A 21,658-nucleotide genomic window follows, 5' to 3' on the forward strand; every position below is an offset into this window, starting at 1 on the left:
AACTATATCACTTCACAATCTGCGAACGGAGCAGCAATGTGGCTGTTTGGCATCTTCCTGCTCTGCGGTGTTTCGGCAATGGTGAGTTATCGGTAAAAGGTTTTTGTATGTTACCGTTCTGGGTGTTGAGTAAAATTGATCAATAATTAATTTATGGTTTGTCAATTCCTAAGGACTGTTGTCATTGGATCTCCAGCAGCATCCCAACATACTCTTCAATATTTACGAGCATGCGTTGTAATTTCTAGTCGTGCTCAGCGTGCGGAATGCACACACCGGCTCATCCGATAAAAATCAAATGAGGTTATTTTCATCAACTGCTCCATCTGCAGTCTGATGTTCCGTTTTTTTTGTTCTCGCATATATGCGCTGAGCAAGAGCTTTCATGAGGTTAACATATAAGTAAATTTTCGTAAAAAGTAGCACATGTTATTACCCCATTTGTTCTTTTTTCAGCCGAATCGCTTTAGGGAAGATATCATCTTTAACGTCACGAAGTTGCAGCTGGACAGGTCAGCTTTACGTGAAGAAGAAATCAAACGCGCAAACTTTCAGGAATACTTCGAACTTTTTGACGAGCCCGAGCCGCTCGATTTTCACGAGACCAACCCTGTCCTGACGCCGTACGGCCGCCTGGTGGAGGGCGACCTCCTGAGGTCACCGGAGGAGGACCGCAAGGGCGTGACCTCCGGGGAGCTCTGGACGGACCGGCGCTACAACTACGAGATCACCAACGACGCCAGTCGCGCCGCCATCGAGGCCGGCATCAAGTTCTGGCGAGACCACAGCTGCGTCCAGTTCCAGGAGGTGTCCAGCGGCAGCTCCGAGCCCCGGGTGCTCTTCGTGGCCGAGTCCGGCTGCTGGTCCATGCTCGGCTGCACGGCCAAGCACGCCTCCTCACGAACACAGAAGCTGAGTCTCGGCTCTGGCTGCACCGGCTTCGGCACCGTCACCCACGAGATCGGCCACTCGCTCGGCTTCTACCACGAACAGTCACGCTCCGACCGCGACGAGCACGTCACCATCATGTGGGACAACGTCAACGAGGCGTACAAGCACAACTTCAAGAAGGTGGACACCACCCAGAACCACGGCGTGCCGTACGACCTCGGCTCCGTCATGCACTACGGCTCGACGTACTTCTCCTCCAACGGCGGGCCCACCATCCTGACCCGGAACCCGACGCTGCAGGGTCTGATCGGACAGCGCGACAAGCCCTCCTTCCGTGACGTGGCGCTCATGAACCGGCTGTACCGCTGCGAGGAGCTGTGCAGCAGCCCACCGCCGTGTCACAACGGCGGCTACGTGTCGGCCGACTGCGTGTGCCACTGCCCGCCGGGCACGAGCGGCTCGGCGTGCGAGACGGTGCGTGGCAGCTACTACCCGGCGCCGAGCTGCGGCGGCGAGATCAGCTCCGAGGGCACCGTGAGCAGCCCCGGCTGGCCGGCGCTGTACCCGACCGGTGCCGACTGCTCGTGGTGGGTGCGGCCGCCGACCGGCCGCCGGGCGCGCGTCACCTTCACCACCTTCTCCATCATGCAGCAGGTGAACGGCTCCTGCAAGTACGAGTACCTCTCGGTACGGCTGGGCGGAGTGCTCGACGGCGGAGAGATGTACTGCAGCAAACAGCTGACGGGCAAGCAGCTGACGTCCACCAGCCCCGACGGAGACCTGGTGCTGCGCTTCAAATCCTACAAGAAGTACTTCATGGGATCCGGCTTCGTTGCGACTGTCCAGTTTGTGTAGACAAGTGAAACGGACAGCCCAGACGACGACATAAATGACCTCGGCAATGTGACTATCATGGGGCTACCTACGCTTGAGTTGTGCTTTATTACTTGCTTTATGCCGTTGCAATGTGGTTGTGTTAACGCAATTACTTATACGATGTTAAATAAATGGTCATATTTACGCCGCTAATGTTTTATATTTGGAATGGCATAAAATTTTAACCCACGGGGGGGGAGGGTTCAAACAAACTCCCTGCGGTTTTTTTACGAATAAGCACCGCCGTTTTTTGGCACACCTTATCATACATCTTTTCTACATATGTTGTAAAACTTTCAGACCCAGGTCACCTGAGGTCAGGACAACTGACCTCACTACACAACAGTTCCAATGTCTGCCATAGCTACACCGAGTGACCGATTGCTTTGAAACTTTAAGCGATTAATAAGATTAACTAATAAGTATGTAAACGATTAATAAGTAGGTATGTACAAAATGGATAAATCGGAATTTCAACATTGGTGACCTAGGGTCAGGTCAGTTTTGCGACCTCTCCATTGTAAGGAGAAAATTGAAAGGCGTCTATTTCAAACGAATGTCATTATAAACACTCAAATACTGAATTAATAATAACGCCGACACACTGAACATGAAAATCGCACCCGTGAGCGTATCCCCTTTTTATACCCCTGAGGTCATCTCAAGTCACGAGTGGTATCTGACAGTTTTCGCGAATAACTTTTGATAGAGGCACGCCAGAGCGATGAAAGCCCTAAGATGTGTTCGGCTCGACGATACGGATCGACTGAAATGCAACATGACCCTTACCGGTCAGGTAAATGACCTTCACCTGAGGTCAAATTTTTAAGTTGACCTTTCAAGGTCAGATGAGTTCAATCGATGCGTCTTGACGAGAGAAACACGATTCCGTTAAAAAATTCGTGCGAGGTTTCAGTCAAAAGTTGTTGCAGAAAAACTGATTCCGAAAAATCGTCTTTTTTGGCAGTTTTCGCCCCCTGCACTGTCTGCAGGCAAAACCGTTGGGAGTAGGTCAAATTTGAGAGAATTATTCAGAAAGAGCGCTAATAGGGCTATCAAATGCGAGTTTCCACGGAATTGCAGCTCTATTACATAGTTCCCGAGCAGTGCGTCGATTTGTTGAAAATTGTCAAAATCTGATCTGGAAATCAGCGAATTTTTGCCTTCAATGACCTCTGATGGCCTGACCTTTGACCTGACCAAAAAAGTGACAGAAGTTATTTCCTTATTTTTGACGCTCTTTTGAATGCCGCCTTTCCCGTATCGCTACCGTGGCCCATGGGAGCCGACTTACAAGGGCGGGTGTTCAACCATCCCCCCCCCCCCCCGGGAGGGAAATGTGTAAAGTGATAAATATGTATTATGTATGTGTTGATTGAAACAGCTTGGCACTGAATACTCACGAATGCCTATAGGTGGAGATGACAGCAAAAAAAAAAAACATATCACTTACTTTGATAACAACCTGATCTCCCATCTCTTGCCGGTCTGAAGCCCTCTTCAGCCGCAGATCTTCGGCGCTTTACAAAGTCCGATCGCTCACCACTTCATCGCCAGAGCGGCTGATCCGACGTCTTCTCTGCTCTTCAGAGCTCTCTGTGTCGCTCTGACGACTGAATTGACCTCGTCTGACCCCGCCTGACCTCGTCTGGTGACCCCCCGTCTGGCGGCCGGTGCCGTGTGTCAGCTGACGACAGACGCCTGTTGCTGCAGCTCCGCAGCTCCGCGCACCACCGCCGTCCGATTCCAGGTGCCACTCGACGCTCTCCGGACGGGGAAGCCTGCGGACAGCACCGCGTCGGCGCCGACGACCCCCCCCCCCCCCCCCCACCCCGGCCACGTGTCGTCCGGGGAGGGGCGCCAGCCGGCGCGGACGGCCCCTGCTGCGTCGCGACGCCAAAATCGCCGCGAGCGCCAAAAGTACCGGCCCACGGGCGTCAACTAACCGAGCCGGGTCACGAACAACCCCTCTGGCCTCTAACCAGAGGTGCTTGGGACGAAGGGGAAGGGGAGGAGGGAGGTAGAGAGTTCCGGTGGTGTAGGTAGGTGTCGACTGAATGCGTCGATTTCGACGCACTTATGACGCGCATCGTGCCGAAGTGCGCTAGCGTGCCGTGGGGTGATGCTTTCAGTAGCGCAGTCGGAAATAGGAGCGATTAGTGATGTGTGTCCGGTGCAAATGGGCGCTGCACTGTAGGACCGATGATGGCCGGAGTTGATTCATTAGAGCTGCTGATTGTTCTAGCAATTACAAATAATGACCAGCATAAGGAAGGAAACTTTGTAAACTTATCAAAGCAATACCAGTAGTTTGCATTGTAAACGTTAAACATTTCATTGACTGCGTGTCTTTTATAAACAAAGGTGTTCAAGAAAACACATGTACATAAGTATGTAAGAAGCTGCTTCTAAAGGCGTTCGAAAATGTCATGTTTCATCAATTTCCTTTTTAATTCAACCTTTTAGAAAAACTAAGCTCTAAGATAATTCATCGCTGTTCAGAGAACTTTTAGGCGCCAATGGTAACTTACATGATTGCCACTAATTCTTGTATGTAGTACTAAATTGCAGACATCTGGGTTACCAGTCACTTACTGATATGTTTATTGCACTAATTTTCCTGCTGGATCCTCATAATGGTAGCAATTTTTACTCAATTGCTCGGCCCAATCTTGATCAACAAAATACAGCGTTCGTGCCAATAAATTAAAGCATCCATAAACTTCAAAATAATGGATCGACTCCCGTCCCACTATGACACTACAAAGGCTCCATCCGACGGTAAACACATTTAGAAGACTAAGGTCGGTCAGCTCGCTCAATAGGGCGTTTTACAATGGGACGCCGTTACACCCAGCACCTGTCTGGGAACTCGGCCGATGGCGCGGCGCCCTGTCCATGGACATAATGTCCGTGATAGTCGGGGTCATGGCGCTGTGGTGGGGCCGTACCACTGACTACCAGGCTCGGCAGCGCTGCAAACTGTAATCGCGCCCAAACGGTCCAAAGGAATCGCCTGCAGCAGTTGTGAGCCAGCATAATATGGCTCGTCATTGGACATAATTCGACACGAAACACGGAAAGATATGGTTATGACTCAGGTGTAAACAATTCATAGACTGATTGGTATGCAATTTGGTAAGCGGTGCAATGCATGATCTACAGTTGATTTATTTTCATTTCTTATAACCACCAAACTCCACAGGGTGAATTAAGTCACAAGCAGAATTCTTTCCAAATAGATGTTAAACACATAGTTTCTGAAGGTATCCTCGATCAGGGGGGGGGGGGTCGAAGTCTAGTTCATACTAGACTGGCAACCCCACGGCTGACGTCACGATCCTCAGCGTGACGTCACAGCCCAGGGCATTGACCCCTTGAAGCTTGCAATGTTTGATGGTGCTTACAAACTGAACAAAGCTTGTACGTAACAAAAGAGTCATGCTTCTACGCTCGATAATGTGTTTATTGTGTTTTTAGCAGATAAAGCAGACAAAAATTGTTCAAAGGCAGAAACAGCGAGGTGTACGCCAGTCGCCACGCATCGATCTCATCGCATGTGGTGCCCCAAGAGGCGCATCATTGCACCCGTGACCCCTCTTTATGTCCCTAAGGTCATTTCAGGTCAAGAATGGTCTCCAGCAGTTTTTTGTTTTACCGTAACCTTTGACAGAGATATGATTCTTGATTAAATAGCAACAAAAATACCTTAGATGTGTTCAGCCCAACGATACAGATCGACTGATATGCATTACGCATTACGGCATTTTCTGGTCAAGACATGACCTGGAAATGAGGTAAAATTGTCGAAATGACTTTTTGTGGTCAATTCAAAGTTTATTTGACGCGTATTGACGATAGGAGCACGTTTATCTGCATTTTTCCGGCGTAAAATCTCATGGAAATCCGTTGAATAAAGTTTAGGTCTGCGGAGTCGGAGTCGGAGTCGATCGGCGTCGACAGTTTTGCCCGGATTCAGAGCCTTAATCGACATGTCATTGTTCAAATTCGTGGTCTTCGTCTGCTTGCGGAAAAATATTACGTTCGGTGACCTTTCCAAGACCGATGTTTAAGCTGAGTTCCTGTTCATCTTCCTGTTTTGGACGAGCCTTTGAGTAAGAAAAGCAAAAGGGGGTGGCTGCACCCGAAACTGCTTTTATTCACAGACATGTTATTTATAACCACAGTTCTGACCGGGGTCGGAGTCGGAGTCGATTTTGGAAACCAGAGCCGGAGTCAGTCGGAGTCACCGAAAATCAATCGACTCCGCAGACCTGGCAGGGTCGCGGAGTCGAAGTCGGAAATAGAGTCGGCTGGAGTCGATAGGTAATGTACATATGCCCGCAGTCGGAGTCGAAGTTGGTTTTTGGAAGCCGGAGTCGGAGTCGGAGTCGGAGTCAGAGTCACCGAAAATCCATCGACTGCGCAGCCCTGGACTTATAACGGTACCGGAATGAGCTGCTGTTGGAATGTCAAGTGTGTTCACACGATTTTCAGGCACCAGAATCTGCATCTTAGATCGTGAAATGGTCATTTCATGGCTCTTCTTCAGGTTTCTAGTCAAGATCTGGTAGCCAGCGGTTTCTTAAAGTTCCCAGGCATCCTCTGGTTCTCTGGCGCCTCAGGTCTCTTGATTTCTCAACCTGTCGGCTGTCTCAACCGTTCACGGTTTTCTGAAGGCTTCTGAGTGGCGGCTCTTCCACCAGCTAGGCCTGGCTACACTATGCGTTTTCTGCGTGCGTTTTTTGCGAGTTTGCGTGATTTGCGGAATATCGTTCTAGAAAGAAACGACATTACGTTTTTGTTATATCTTTTTCATATAAACTTTTAATTAACATAAACGTTTTATTAACTTTTATATAAATATTAAAGAAGTTTAATTAATAATAACCATTTTTTCTAGAACGATATTACGCAAAACCCGCAAACACGCAAAACACGCACGCAGAGAATGCGTAGTGTAGCCAGGCCTTAACCCATTTACGCCCTTCGTTGCGTTTTCGCAACGCAAGCAAGCGTCGACGTGATCGAAGCTTGAGAAGTGTGTAAAAGAGACTAACCGATGAGATAAGTTTCAGCGTGTGTAGCATGGTTGTGCGCATGATGCTACGCAGTTACTAGTCTGTGCGGCCGGTAAGTTACTGCCTAGAGCTCCCAGAGGGAAGTCGAAGGTTTTGTGAGTGATGACGTCACGAAAACCAAGATAAGTAGGCTAAGTGCTTAATAATACCGTAATGAAAATTGTGTAAACATATTCTGCAGAGTCCCTACAAAAGCGTAGATATGCATTTTGTTAAGAAATAATGCTACAAAAAGGGTTTGTGACTATTTTCAAATATGACTACGGTCGCGTTGCGGGAACGCAACGAAGGGCACATCGGAAAGACAACGGTGTTGCGAAAACGCAACGATGGGCACATTGGCAGGGTAGCGGAAGTATGAATATCAACAATAGACTTCACTCGTGATACGCTGTGGGTTCTCTCTTTCTCTCCCCCATCTTCCTCCCTCTCCTCCTCGTTCCCCAGCTCTCTCCCTCCCTCTCTCTCTCTCTCTCTGTCTCTCTCTCTCTCTCTCTCTCTCTCTCTCTCTCTCTCTCTCTCTCTCTCTCTCTCTCTCTCTCTCTCTCTTTCTCTCTCTTATTTTGTAGCCATGAGGCTGTAGCGGCGGAACATTTTCAATTAAGGGGGGGGGGGGAATGCCGACTTTTGGCCCCATTCTTTCCAGTTCCATTTCCATGCAACGCCTATAGGGATAATGTTTAAAATGGCAAAATCAAGGGGGCACGGTGCCCCCTCCCCCCCCCCCCCCCCGCTCCGCCGCCTATGCCATGAGGGACGTGTATAGGTATGTTTAGTGCAAGGTGCGTTCGCACGTAAAATGTTACGACACATTTCATATTTGCTGGCTCAAACGGCCACAAACACTCCTTTCTTTTTCTCTCGCAGATTATCGGCCTCGGGCTGTTCGTTCACTAAGCAATGTGTTCCCATGCATCTGAAAATCGCATGGTAGGAAAAGGACCCATGCATCAAACGGTCGGCGATGCTAACGGAGCTGAGAGATAATTAGGTTCTTTGGAAATTGGATCTACTATATACATTGTGCATAAATAATGAATAACGGGGATATATTCTGGTATCAGGCGACAGATAGGCATCGCCATTCTTTGGATAGAATCTGCTGACTACCAACATTTACGTTAGAAAAGATAACTGAAGGTCGGCAAATAGTGTGATAGGCCCCCTCTGGGGGTAGCTGAGCCCTTCGGCAGGGGTAATGAGGGCGGACCTGGGAAAATAATAATTTTTAGGATTCATAACTCGCATAGATTCATAAGCTGCTTGATGTGGAGTATACGTTTGTTTTCTTACTTTGATAGGCTTTTTATCTAATCAGACCATTTTTAGAGCTAGCAGGATTATTGGAACTAGGGGAGACATTTGTCTGACCGGACACGGTTAATCGTAGACTGGAGACTGAGCCCAGCCATGCAGTGGGCAGGCCACCCATGACCCACCCCCTTCCCCCTCCCAAGCACTCACTGCACCCGGCTACAGGCGCGCTCCTATGTGAGCTGCCCGATTGCAATATACGTTGCCGGTCCAGCTCGGAACAGGTGGTTGAGGCGTGGAGGAGGATTCAACTATCCTGAAGATGGAAAGGACGGATTGACGTCGAATCACCATTCTGTCCTGGCATTGTCTCGAGAAAGAGGTTACACGTGAAGGTCGCTGAGAGTGGGGCCATGAAAATTTTGGATTAGGTGTAAACATGATAAACTGCAGGAATCTATTTGTTGTGATGCGCTACGCCTTACGCGAGTAATTTGTTAGAGCCGGATAGGTCCTTTTTTCTTTTTGCTGAGAGGGGGTACGACTAAACTGCAATGGCATTTAACTTTACTCCTAGGAGGGTGGTTAACAATGATTGCGGATATACGCGCATACGTGAGGCACTGGTTTACTCCCAATCCTCCATTTAGTTGTATTCAGTGTGGGGTCTAATATGTAGGGGTAATGACTAATGGCTCTGTCTAGCTTCCAAAAAGAAAGCATCACCCTGGATACGTGTCGACCACAATTTTAAATGAACAGCAATGGACAACGTTAATGGTTGATAATGACCGTGTTGCCATCTCCCCGTTCGCGAATCATGAAGTTATGCTTCCTCACTGAGGCTCTTAGGCGGGTTATAGAGCATGACGGATGTGGGTTCCGCATTTTCAAGCAATAGTTGTCAACAGTTGATTGATGTTTTGTCAAAACATATTAGCATATACGGCAGTTCAGTGTACTTTATGTCCGTCTGATGTGCCCGTCGTTGCGTTTTCGCAACGCTGATGGCGCCCGGTGTGCCCTTCGTTGCGATTTCGCAACGCATGTTTTTTACGTTTTTCTCGAAAAACTTTTGCTGCAGGCAAAAATTATTTTCGATTCCATGCAAGACCCTGGTAGGAGCATAACATATTTTGATTTCGTCGATTTTCATGATGGTCAATATTCCTGGGCATAAATGGGTTAAGCTGGTTGTTTCGTGGTTCTTGACATATCGCTTAACTTCTGATTCTCAGACAATTTATGATCGATCACACTTCACAAGGATGCTTCTACCGGGATAAAAACAGATATCTCTGTGTATCATTCACTTTACCACCAGGGACTGGCGATTTGCATTCTGTATAACATAATAAGTCTTTATTCTTATTTCTTTACGCGCTGAAAATAACCACCTGTGTCTGGAACCATGATATGATAAAGTAAAAATATTGTGCCAAAGCTAGATAAATTAGATGAGCCCCGAAATACAGGAAAATATCCAAAGAGCTTGTTTTACCCTATTTCATAACAACAAAACTATCTGCAAATACGAGATAGCGTCCATAGCAACCGCCCATAGCAACGTGTTTGTCTGGACCGCGCATCTGGAAAATAAAGTAGATACTGGATAAGTCGACTTGAGTTTGGTCAAAACTACATTGAATTTGATTTCGAAATGGCTTTTTGTGAATCAAATATGAAGTGACTTATTACTTCCTTTCAAATTTTCATACTATTAGAAAACATGCTTGTTTGCTCTATATTTGTAAAGAAACAACTGCAAGGACGAAATATCACGACAAATTCTAGTACCTTGTTGGTAGGAAACTTCGTCCAACCTTATGTTTTAGGGCCTTGTCCTCGATCCTCAAAACTGACGAGAAGTACCTAAGGCTCGGGATGTTTCGGTCATAGGCATTATCACTTTCAATGTTGAAGAAGTTCAAAGCTGGGCTGACCTATCCCGAACGTTGTAAAGTGTTTCGTGTTTTGCCCATTTCTTTTACGTTAAGAATGACTGTAAGGCTAGAGTTGCTTATCATTATGGTAAATTGTATTGTCCCTCACATTAGTACTAAAAATCCATATACTGCTCGATTTTGACCATTACGATACCTAATTTATTAAAGTTGTTTTGAATATATTTCATCAACTTGATGTCAGCAGATACGTTTGCAACCAAAAGGTAGCCATGAGATAAACCCGTAGTTCATGGACAGGCTCCATATACACTACTATTGAAACACGAGGGACGGTGCATTTCGAGCACTGGCCGTCCCAGCAAGTGCTGAACTGAAAGGAAAGCAGTAGCCCAGCCAGCAATTTATTTTGGCTCAAGTCCATTTTGCCGCGGCAGCTCCAACATGCCAGGCTTGGGCCGTTGTTGTTGCCGGTGTAAACGAAACGCCGCCGGAACAATTGGAGGTTGGGTCGATATGGATCTATTCCGGCTAGCCAGTCTTTGCCGTAGCGCTCCCGGGTTGGTATGGTTTCGGACCGCCAAGTCCGTCTCAAGTCCAGCTCCCTACCACGGCGTCGCTACGGCCAGGTCCGGTTGTCTCTTAGCTGCAGTCTGGCTTACTGTGGTTGACGTACGGTTGAGGTACGGCACGGCTGATGCGGCGTAGGTCCGGCTGTGGCGCGGGAGAGCTCTGGGATCGTGTGCTAGCTCCAGTAGAGCTCCAGACTTTGCCCGTACTTCGGCCGGAGTAAAGTGCTAAAGCTAGCAAGAGTAAAACCAGCTACGGCCCAGACCAATTTTGCTGGCTGGGAGGCCGGCCCAAGAGGCGAACGATGTCAGGTGCCTATTTCCTTCCATACCTACTGACGTTGTCGATCATCAGTGCCTAACTGCCTCCATGCCTCCCTTGCCACTCGTACATACGTGAGTTAATTAGAGGAGCGCTGCAAATGAAGAAAGGTCAATTTCATGTTCGATTTCAGACGTCATTTGTAAACCACCGTCATGAACCTGGACCAGAGGGCCCAGCTCCAGCATCACCAGCGCCACCTAGGTCTGATGCTACCGCCGCTAAGCGACGCCTCGAAGAACTCGAAGAATCCAGCGATAGGATGGACGGATAGGCCGCGACAGATCACCGGCCCTCGCTATGCAACTTAACGGGAAAGGGAAGCAGCTGACAGGCTTGAACGTACCCTACCGTTTTCCGTTTTCAACAATGCGTCTTGAATAAATCATCAGCTTCAGGCTATTCTCGCACCTCGACCTTAGCTTAGCCGTGCATGGAACCCCTTCCATTACCTATTGATACAAACAGCTACCTACACTACAGCATAGTTATTCGCATTGAATAATCGTCGAATTATCAGCCCATGATGAAAATGACAGAAATAGAATCTAGGCTCGTTCAACTCTCTACACTAGCCCAATGGTCTTACCCATCTGTGAAGAAAGCTAGCCCTCTTCCACCGGTCGGCGAGAGCTCCAGGGGGCGGGGGCCACTGATCCATGGTCTTGGTCACATCTGTCTCTCGCAGACCTCGGTGCTGAATATTTATCTTTTACAAAAAAAAAATCAGCACTTCCAGATCCGTATTCCGTAGCACCAGTCCGATTTTGGCTACAGGCACGGGATCACACGCTGGTGAAATACCGCCACACGCTGTTCTTCTCGACGACCGTCGACCATTTTGCGAGCAAAAGTATTTGTCAGTCAAGTCAAATGTCCATTTGCGAATTATCGCCTGTAGTGCAACTGCCCAAAGCGTCACACTGTTCCGGGCTCGTCACTATCACCATCACCGGAAACTGCGCTCGTGTTCCCTTCCTCAACCCCAACGAGATGTGACTGATGCAAAACAAGCCAGAGGTCCTGCATTGGATGATATCGTGCTGGGAGAACCGCATGCGAGTTTCAAAACCAAAAGGTCACCGTGAAATCGATGCAGCTTACCGGCCGATTAGGGAAAAATCGCTCTGGGACCTGTGTCGGTTGTGTCGCGTGATTGTGTAGTTCCTTGTTCCGCGTTCTCTACAGGAGGTGTACCTAAAGGCTAATGTATGCTGCAAAAAACGCGGCTAAATACTGAGTGTAAAAGCACATGAGTGGAGTAAACTTCACGATCTTACGTCAAACTCCGAATCATGGCGCCAAAAGCAGCTTGACATCTTCATATATTTTTATTATTCGGACTAATCCCGGCCCATTGCGACTTTTGACTATCATTTTATGAAACATGTCATTTCAACACAACATCACCAAATGCAACATTTGTATACCAATCCACCATTCATTCAATCGCACCTAAACATAGGTATAAATATAAAAAGACACCGCCACAAAAAAGCCATGCTGGCGATTCTCATTCCCATGAGCGTCAACATTTCTAAATACCTGAAGATTGGAAACGGCAGCCCGTAATTAATTCAAGTATTGAAGTTCAGAGAAGCCGTTTACGTGCCCTTTATGCCTAAACAAACCATCAACACCTGAGCATAAAATCAAAGGGTTTTGCAAAGTGGATTGCAAAAGGTTTTCCAAAACGAAAGATCTGTATGAGAGGTCTATGAAGAAAATGAGGTCCGTAAGAAACGGAGTCCGTACGAGAATCCCCACAACACAAATGAAGAAAATATCTCAAAACTCAAACGCACATGGCAAATACAAAACTTATGCAGATCAACGATGCAACACCCAGTGGTTGCATTCGTAGACCACAAAACGGACCACAAAAAGTAGACCACTCTGTATCAGAGAGTGTCGGTGAAAACAAAGCTCCACTCGACACTTTCACAGGCACACGGTGCATCAGCAAGCCCAGGAGCTACGGTAGGTACAGAAATGAAACTAAGACTTTAAACGAAAAACACTTAGCCAATACCTAATTGGGACGGCAAGCATAGGAGAGGAGACGAAGGTTTACAACGAAGCCGTATATTGTATAACTATCAAAATCAAATCACTTTTAGATAGTGCAGCGCAGCATACACAGAAAAATATACAAACGGGTTTATACCTATAGTTTTTTTTTTTACGACACGCGCCAAGGTAGGTGTTTCGGGTCGCTGTAAAGCTCTCACGACTCATACCTAATGCTGAGAATGCAACGAAATTGGCATTATTTGCAAGTGAATTGACACAATTCAAATCGTATTTTTAACACTAACCACTCTTGCAATGGAATACAAAATTCAGTAAGCTCTGAACAACTGCGTCAGCATGCCGATCTGCATTGACAAATGGTATGTCACCTGCGCTCATTATAAAACATCGCACCGCCCTGATTCGTGTGTGCAAATGAAAACGTTCAGGTAACCACGTGCTACGATACACAGTACCACGGCACATTATCACAGAGACACAACCGGTTCCCGGTAACAAACCACCCAACACACGTGCCCAAAGTATCCCAAACCCACACAGCGTGGCTCGCCCGCCACATAAATGTCACAGTCGTGTTAAAACGACATTCTTTAGTGTGGATGTGTGGTAAGGACTTGCTGCCAAGGCTGTCTTTCACAAGAGCGTCGTTTTGGCAGTTTTGCACCACAACCACCTCCAGAATGTCCCGCCGGAAAACAAGGAAGCGGCAATCGTTTGAGACGATTCACTTCAATGGTGTCTTTACTCTGGCGTTCTCAACTGCCAACGTGCTTCCAACAGCTCAACTGTTGATCATTCAGATCGATTTTTGCAGTCAAGCTCGGAATATTATTACACCTTGCGGCTTAGTCGACCGCTATCTCACGTTGGTTTCCTCCGAAACGTCATTCAGCTTCTTCACTAACGCGATTTCCTCCTCATCCGTATCAACCTCAACGCTATCCACGCCCTTTCTCGTGTATCCCAGCTCAAACGTCCTGATCTGATCGGGCTTCAGCCGGACATCCCTGAGCCCGCGCGGACCGGGACCGCTGGATGTCTTGCTGCCGCCCGTGAGACCCGTCTCGTGGATGCTCTCCAGGCCGAGGAACTCGGAGAAATCCACGCCGGCTGTGTCGCTGTGCCGACACTGCAGGCCGTCCCGCTCGTCCCACAGCCGGCAGTCCAGCCGGCGACGCAGCAGCGTCATCTGGATCTTGCGACCCGGGTAGGCGTACCGCGAGCGGTCCTGCAGCTGACGCAGGGTCACCAGCTCCCAGCCACAGGGCAGTGCGCCGCCCACCAGTCGCAGAGGCTCCCGGAGACGCGGGTCGTTGGAGGCCACGCGCGACATGTACGCCCTCGGTGGGTGATTCAGCTCCCGCGCCAGGGCAGCTGTCATAGGTGATGACGCGAAGAGCTCGTCCTTCACTGGCGCCTCCGGCAGATCCTCGAAGGTGACCCAGAACGTGGAGCGCGCCGGACGGTTCGCCTGGTTGCCCTGTCCGATCCCGCGGTTATCGTCAAAGTTGGAGCGACGGTCGAGCATGACGGTGAATTCGCCCTCGTCGAGGACACCTATACCTCGTGAGTGGTCCATGAGTAGCGTCACTCGTCGCCGATTGTCCTGCACACTCGCCTGCGTCGTGACAGGGTACACGTTGCCCGGCACTCCCGCATCAGTCACGTACGGACGCCACACCATCTGATAATCGTTAGCGTCCGAGTAGAAACCACAGCCTCGCGGTGCACACGACTCGACACCTGTTTGTAGGCGCATGAAGACGTCCGTCTCTGTGTCCTCTGCCGTCAATGAGGTCGTCGTCTCTAGCTGCAGTGTCTGACCTTGCGGAGTGTTTGTCTTCAGCAGACGCACCGTGAGGCTGATGCGGTCACACTCGACAGTGGCCTCCGAGTGTGCACCGTCCTCCCGAACCGTCCAGCGACGGTTTCTGCACGGCATTGTCTTCGGCGGGGCCTCATCAACCGTGGCGAACAAGTACAGACCACTTTCTCCCTTGACAGTGGAGAACGCTTCAAAGGTCACCACGAAAGGAAGCTCACGCCCGGAGCGTTTGTCCAGGACACTCCACGTGAACCCAGTCTTGTTGAACGTCACCACGAAACGATCGTTTCTGATGTGGAAAAAATCTTCCAGGTCCCGGTTGGTTCGCTCTACCACTGCAGGCTGAGGGCTCTGCGCTTTTGTCACCTGGAAGGCATGGACAGCTAGCGGGTCGAGTGGTGCCAGGAAGTAGGCGGTGAACCAAATGCCATCCGGCTGGAAGTGCACCTTCAGTGGCTTCCCCGTGTCGTCAGCGATAGCAATGTTAGGCTGCATGACGCGCAGCTTCATCAGCTCTGTGCGTGGTTGCGCCAGTGGGTTGAACAGCAGGATGCGACGACTCTCACCGGTCGGAATTTTGAATTCAGTCAGTTGTGGAGGCAGGCCGATGCCGTACTCTAGAGGAGAGTATTGATCGAACAGCGTCAGCACCTTGCTGTAGAGACCCAACTCGAGCAGGAGAGAAATCATCATCATCAGTGAGCCTCGGCTCAGGTCTGTGTCGCTGATCTCCAGCCTCTCGATGAAGTCTCGCATCACGTGGGTGGCCGAAGTGCCGGTGATGGCGTCGTGGTGGTTGAAGAGCGCCACATCCTGGCGGCTCATCACCAGTCGATTGTAACTGTGGTAGAACGCCGAGTTGGCCGCGCTGTGTGCCTCGCGATGTTGGCTCCACGCCCACGAGTAGAGGATATCCGTAGCACGCAGGTGCGACTCCAGCTGGCGGGCAGCGCGCTTCCAGTGCGGGAGCGTCGTGTAGTAGCCGGACCAGTACTTGGGCTTGGCCTGGAACACGTCTGAGTACACGTGGAAGTCACCAACCAGTGTGGGAAGCCGGCGACGGCGGCGAGAGCGTGCCCGAACCACGCTGAAGTACTCTGCCGGTGTGGCGAACTGAATCTCGGCGTCCAGCTCCGGGTGACTGTTGATGTACGTCATGAGCTTGGTGTAGTTGGTGTACTGCTCGCGCCACTCGAACTCATGCTGGAACTGGAAGTCGGCTCCGAGCATCATCAGCGCCACGTTGTGGGGGAACAGAGAAGCTGTCCTTCCAGCGGCGTCGACCAGGAGTTCAGCGCGCTCCTGCGGAGAAGAGAGGTGGAGAAAATGGTCAATTACAACGTAAGTAGGATATTTGATGAGGTCGGTTACTAATTAAGGATCTACTGGTAGAGCGCTTGGTAAAAAAGTACCTATCATATTCGATCATATAGTTTATCAAATACAGACAGTCCTATTTGACGGGTTATTACGAAGAAGATTTATAAAAAAAAAAATGATTGACGGGCTCAGGTAACTGTATTCTTGTTCTTAAACGGAAGAAGACCAGCATGTCAAGTGAACAATTACGCTCCCATCTGACTTTGCACTGAACATAATTGCATCTCTTCCGGAAGGTTTCAAACTTCAATCGTTTCAAACTGATGTCGTATAAAGTAAAATAAGCATGATAACATAGCCATGCCTTATTTTGACAACCTAATCTCACCTTGACATTGGCGTCGGTGACATGAGTGAACTGTCGGTACCAGGCGACGGGGTTGGCCCAGTCGCGGGCAAAGTCAAAGTTGAAGCACATCTTGGAGGACTCGCCGAACGGACCGCACGCAGCACTGGTCGTGTACCTGGGGACAACCGGGCCGGTCACACCAGTTTTTGCAACAGACTGTAACTTTGAACCCATCAAATGTCAAGCTTTTTATTAGATCTGGTCACCAATGACTTCGGGTATTGACCCTGAAGGATGGACACGGCTACGGGACAACAGCTTTACGGTATCAACGACAAAGATTTGAGTTCAACGCCACTGCAGTGTTATTACAATGCCATCTCAGCTCCAATCCGCTAAATGGCGCAAAAATCATACCACATTTGTCAATCTTAATAAGTTATACTCATACAGTCTACAGACGATTGCAACTACTTGAGTCAGTTAGTAGCGGTGATTGCATGACTGCAAAAACAGCGCAAAGACACTGATGCGTGACTGCTCGCCAAAGTCCCCCAGAGATAAACGGTTATAGACAACACCGCGCCCATCTGTCCAGAGATGTATCTATCGTGTAGGAAACAACACCGTGCTATGCAGATTGAGAGGTAAGAGACCCGTTGCTGCATAAACAATCAGCCTGACTGGGATTCGACTTATCGATGGTCACGCAGTGCATGTTCAGTGTTCACAGAATTGGCGGCATATTTCTGCAAACACCGTCGCGTTGAAAGGTTGTGATTTCAATCAGTGAAGGGACATTCTTAGCAGCAGAACAAACAGTGAGCATCAGTTTTCCTGTACCACATCTCGGACTCAGTGCTTTCGTGGCATCGGCGTTCTTCAAAGTCATGCACAACGCAGTACTGTAGCTATATGGCTTGAGGAGCGGATACAGCTGGGCCACAGAGAACCCCTCCTTCATTCAGCTCAGACGGGATTTCCTTGAGCTACGCTCGCGCTCTGAGTTTACCTCGTGCACGGCGCGACTGTGAGAGTGAGTGGCCCGCGCTGGGTGCCCGACTGCGCAGCGGGAGCACTTATCCTCGTGTGCCGGCCTTGGAGCTCGTGTGGGTGAGCCGCGCGCTAGTGAGCGACGCCATAGGGTGTGGTCGTGACCTGGCTCGGGCGACGGCGAAAGGAGAGCCACGCACCAAACAGCGCGGTCACGCACAATGCTCGCTTGCGACACCGGGCGGGGTTGGGCGCCGGACCGCCGTGGCGTGGCGTTACGTTATATGTGGCTAACAGCGCCACAGAACAGTTATTGACAAACATATTGGCTAATGCGGGGCGTGCCCGCTTTCTTACCACCGCTGGATGTGATGCGTCACGTTACCGTTTTTGTTGCTTCTGAGACAGGTAATAGCGCGTGAAATGGTGAAATGACGGCTTTTGGAAAACAAATACTTATGGTTTGTCACCATAGACCCTCGTCGAGCGACTAAACTGACGGAAATTGCTGCTCTTGCAATAGCGTGGGTTTTGTCCCCATGATGCAAGGATAGTTAGGCTGATGTGAATGTTTAAATTGCTACGTTGACTGTTTCAAGGGTTTAACAAATGCTGAGTAATAAAACTAATGTGTAATCACAGTTCGTGTAACCGACAATCATCCAGCACGACCGAGGAATAATTGGCCGTTATGACACCGTGTCGTTTTTCTTCGAGCTAACCCTCGGCACATCATTTAACAGTGATTAGGACGTCCTTTTCGTAAGCAGTTGGCATTTTTATAGTTGGCGCTACACTTATGCAAGATGTCATGGAAAGAAAACGTTATCCCGTGGAGCCGAAACACTCTAGGTGGTAGTGTCAGGCAATGCTGATTGTTGAGAGCGAAAAACCTCGAGCATGTATGTGAGTATTGAGATGGCTTGACTTTGGGATTAGGAAAAAGTCGCTAAGAATTACTCGTGATTTAGTTTTTGTCACAGATTTGTCGATTTAACTCTTTCTGCTTTAAAATTTCAATGCGGTGTTACGATCCCAACTCACATGAAATAGGGATGATGGTGGGTCAGCATGGATGAGGAGCCGTCCTTGTCCCACTGCTGCTGCCATATGAAGTCGCCACCCTGTCGGGCTGCCAGATACTCCTTCCATACGTATGGCGTCCGCTGAAATACGATAGATTTCGTCAGTCGCTATCACTAACATCCTTAAAAGCATGGGTGACCTGGTATGGTCCCCTAAACACAGACAGTTTGAGCGGCCACAGACAGGAACTTGCCATTCGCACCCACCGTATATCACATGCATGGCTGACCACCAAACGGGATACACATTACACCTAACAGCGAGCATAAACGTCCCGTACACCATCCTCAACTCGAGGTCACAATCTGTCTCGCCCCTGCTTCGAACCAGCGCTCCGCTCCAGGTCTACGAAACGGGGCCTCTACCGGACCCAACCACGCATACCATCAATGTCTTACAAGGTGTTGGGTTCACACTGACATCGTCGCGGTCTTCACCGGTCCGTGTCAGCCGAGGTCAAGTGTATGCAGGTGGCAGATAGCAGCACCGCGATCCGGCTCGCCGGTCCGTTATCAGTCGATCGGGGTATGCACTCTGTATGCAGCGCGTCACTGGCGCTAAACTGCCGCTTGGCGTTACGAACTCGCGCACCCGGCGCGCGATATGAGGTATAGGGTGACGTCGCGCCTGGTGCGATATGAAGCAGGGTGATGATGTCAAGGAGTCAGCTCTGAATTCTACCGACACGATCCCTGAGATGGTGATCAGCGTTATGTAGGAAATGATGGGGGCATGCTTACACCTAGAAGAGTTATGTTGGGTAATAGCAAGGAACAGTAAAATATATGTGTCGCCAATTTTTTTTCTAACTTCAGCTAACAGCGGATTTTAGCATTCATGCCGATTGCCGTTTCAAACTAGAATTGCCTCCTAGACGACGGCAAATGTAAGCTGAGAAACGACATTCCGTTCTCCTCGGGCTCGGTAGTTGAATTTTGCGGCAAATGTAGATATGTGAAAGAGAGAATCGACGTTCATATCAGTAGCAAAACAATCCAAATATTTTCCCCTTTATATCCGACCCACCTACTCATCAAAGCCAGGGCGAAACGCAGGATAAAAAGTCATTAAAAGTGCATTATGCATTGTATTGTTACATCCAGTAGCGGTGGAACACCTTCAATTAAGGGGGGCACTGTCGACTTTTGGTCCCATTCTTTCCATGCAACGCCCATAGGGTTGCATGGAAAGTTATGATCATGTTAACCCTCGCCCGTATAGGGGGGGGGGTCGAACGGACCCCCCCCCCATGGTTTTTCGCGAATAACTCGCGTAAAAAGCGGCCGATCGCGACGAAACTTTCAGAACCATCGCGTTCATCAATTTCACACCTACCCTGAAAATTTCATGACCCTGACCCAAATGACCTTTGACCTGTGACCTACTTTTCGAGACCATGTTTGGCTGGAATCGCGATTCGGCGTATGTCGGCTCGCATAGCCGCGCGTTTGCAGTCTTTTCGTGGTTTCAAGCGTTCAAACATGTGATATGATGTTGCCCCCATGCATTAGGGTGGGTGTCAAGGTCACCTGAAGGTCAGGTCAGGTCATTGACCTTTGATGACCTCGGTTAACTTTTTCGAGTTTTACACGTTTTTAAGCCAGTTGTTGGAGCTGAATTCGAATTTAGCAACCATATGAACATTTACGAAGTAGTTTTGGTGCCTTCGTAACATGTTACGAAGCTGTCAGAGGCGGTTGCCACCTGCTACGAATACCCTTACTGGTTGACCTGACCTGACCTGACCCGACCTGGCCTAAACTAAATACATGAAGACATCATCTGTGATCAAAACTAACATGATATTCGTGATCAGCACCCCGAAAAACCCCATAGCAGCCACAGCTTACGACGTTCTAACAGGTCCCGATTTTCCCGCCTTTGGGGTCATTGACCTGACCTGCAAGGTCAACCAATGACCTAGGACCTTAAAATTGGGTATCATCGGCTTCCTCTCGTCACGGGCAGCACGCTCGTTTTTTTCCGCGAAGTTCTAGCTCAATCAAGGGCGAAACGGCAAGGGGGTCCAACGGACCCCCCCCCCCTTATACGTTCGCAGCTGGAATAACACCAATACGGGCGAGGGTTAAAACGCCCAAATCAAAGGGGGACACGGTGCCCCGGTGCCCTCCCCGTTCCGCCGCCTATGGTTACATCGCATTGTTTGTATGCGCCTATGAATGTGATGGCTAGAAATGAACGGCATTATTATGCATGTAACTGACCTTCATGACACCGGAATATAATGCAGCAGAATAGCTCATAAACACTGTGCATTCATCACCACTCTGTCAAAAAATCCGGTCAGCTCAACTAACAGCCCACTAATAAGGAATGGCCTGGCTCGCCTGCATGGAAATAAACTCCGGAACAGGTAAACCCATTCATTGTATAGCACCGCAACAGGTAAGCCCATTCATTATATGACACACCTGGGTACCTGTTAGTGGCACAAATACCTGCGCCTGTACCGGTAATTATGTCGTGGTGGCAGAATTTATGGGTGTTCGTGCCCGTGATCTGTTTAGCGTTTTGTGACATGTTGTCAAGGTTATCCGTCACACCTCAGTCAAAGTTTGGTCACTTGGTTAGTCCAAAACGATCTATTTCTTTGGCGTCAACAACCAGGCTTTTAGATCTTATGAACCAATAGATCTTATGAAATATATTTGTAAAAGAAAATCTTCATCGTAAATTATTTTCATTTGCCTGCACATTTATGATGCCAAAACTGTCGATTCTAAGTAACACAAAGACGTGTCAGTGTCAGCTCATTAAATGCCATTGCCACACTCTTGAGGTCTACATTAGTGGTTTTGACGACAATCTCTAACGTGATTCGACACACCACACATGATTCAGCATTACTAGACACTGCAATTACTTATTAGTTATTACCACATATAACTGGGAAGTGGTACCAATGAACTATTCGCCATCGGCAGATCACGTACCAGAACACAACTATTACCTAAAGTTGCGAACCGGCATAACTTCCTAACCACTAAAAGTACCTGGCCAAAAAGATTTACATATAACGTCCCTAATATTCGCCCGCAGTAGAGATTGCAATCCCGGAACGTTTTGCCAATCCCGGGATCCCGAAAGTTTTTATTTCGGGATCCCGGGATCCCGGGATCCCGGTCTAGTCACT

The 21,658-nt window shown here is 49.0% G+C and overlaps 2 protein-coding genes across 2 annotated transcripts in view; one reads left to right on the forward strand and one right to left on the reverse strand.

The window, feature by feature from the left end:
• Window positions 1–1,915, forward strand: LOC122382114 (blastula protease 10-like). The gene is made up of 2 exons (XM_043367061.1): window positions 1–81; window positions 457–1,915. Exons 1-2 carry the CDS (start codon window positions 37–39, stop codon window positions 1,744–1,746), a joined length of 1,335 nt encoding a protein of 444 aa, XP_043222996.1. The 5' UTR covers window positions 1–36; the 3' UTR covers window positions 1,747–1,915.
• Window positions 1,916–12,209: 10,294 nt separating this feature from the next.
• Window positions 12,210–21,658, reverse strand: part of LOC122382115 (alpha-mannosidase 2-like) — a 35,927-nt gene continuing 26,478 nt past the window's right edge. Inside the window, exons 7-9 of the mRNA XM_043367062.1 lie at window positions 18,463–18,584; window positions 16,465–16,600; window positions 12,210–16,058 (exon numbers count right to left, since the gene is read on the reverse strand). Coding sequence (XP_043222997.1) covers window positions 13,788–16,058; window positions 16,465–16,600; window positions 18,463–18,584 — 2,529 coding nt within the window. The 3' untranslated portion in view covers window positions 12,210–13,787. The remainder of the gene's footprint in view (window positions 16,059–16,464; window positions 16,601–18,462; window positions 18,585–21,658) is intronic.

The sequence above is a fragment of the Amphibalanus amphitrite genome, unplaced genomic scaffold (assembly GCF_019059575.1).
Source record: "Amphibalanus amphitrite isolate SeventyFive unplaced genomic scaffold, NRLGWU_Aamphi_draft 000133F_arrow, whole genome shotgun sequence".
In the NCBI taxonomy this organism is placed as follows: Eukaryota; Metazoa; Arthropoda; class Thecostraca; order Balanomorpha; family Balanidae; genus Amphibalanus; species Amphibalanus amphitrite.

Excerpts from the sequence above, each read along its gene's own strand:
- LOC122382114 (XM_043367061.1), top strand. The coding sequence starts at position 37 with ATGTGGCTGTTTGGCATCTTCCTGCTCTGCGGTGTTTCGGCAATG. Across the intron at positions 82-456 it reads TCTGCGGTGTTTCGGCAATG|CCGAATCGCTTTAGGGAAGA; the intron begins GTGAGTTATCGG and ends TTCTTTTTTCAG.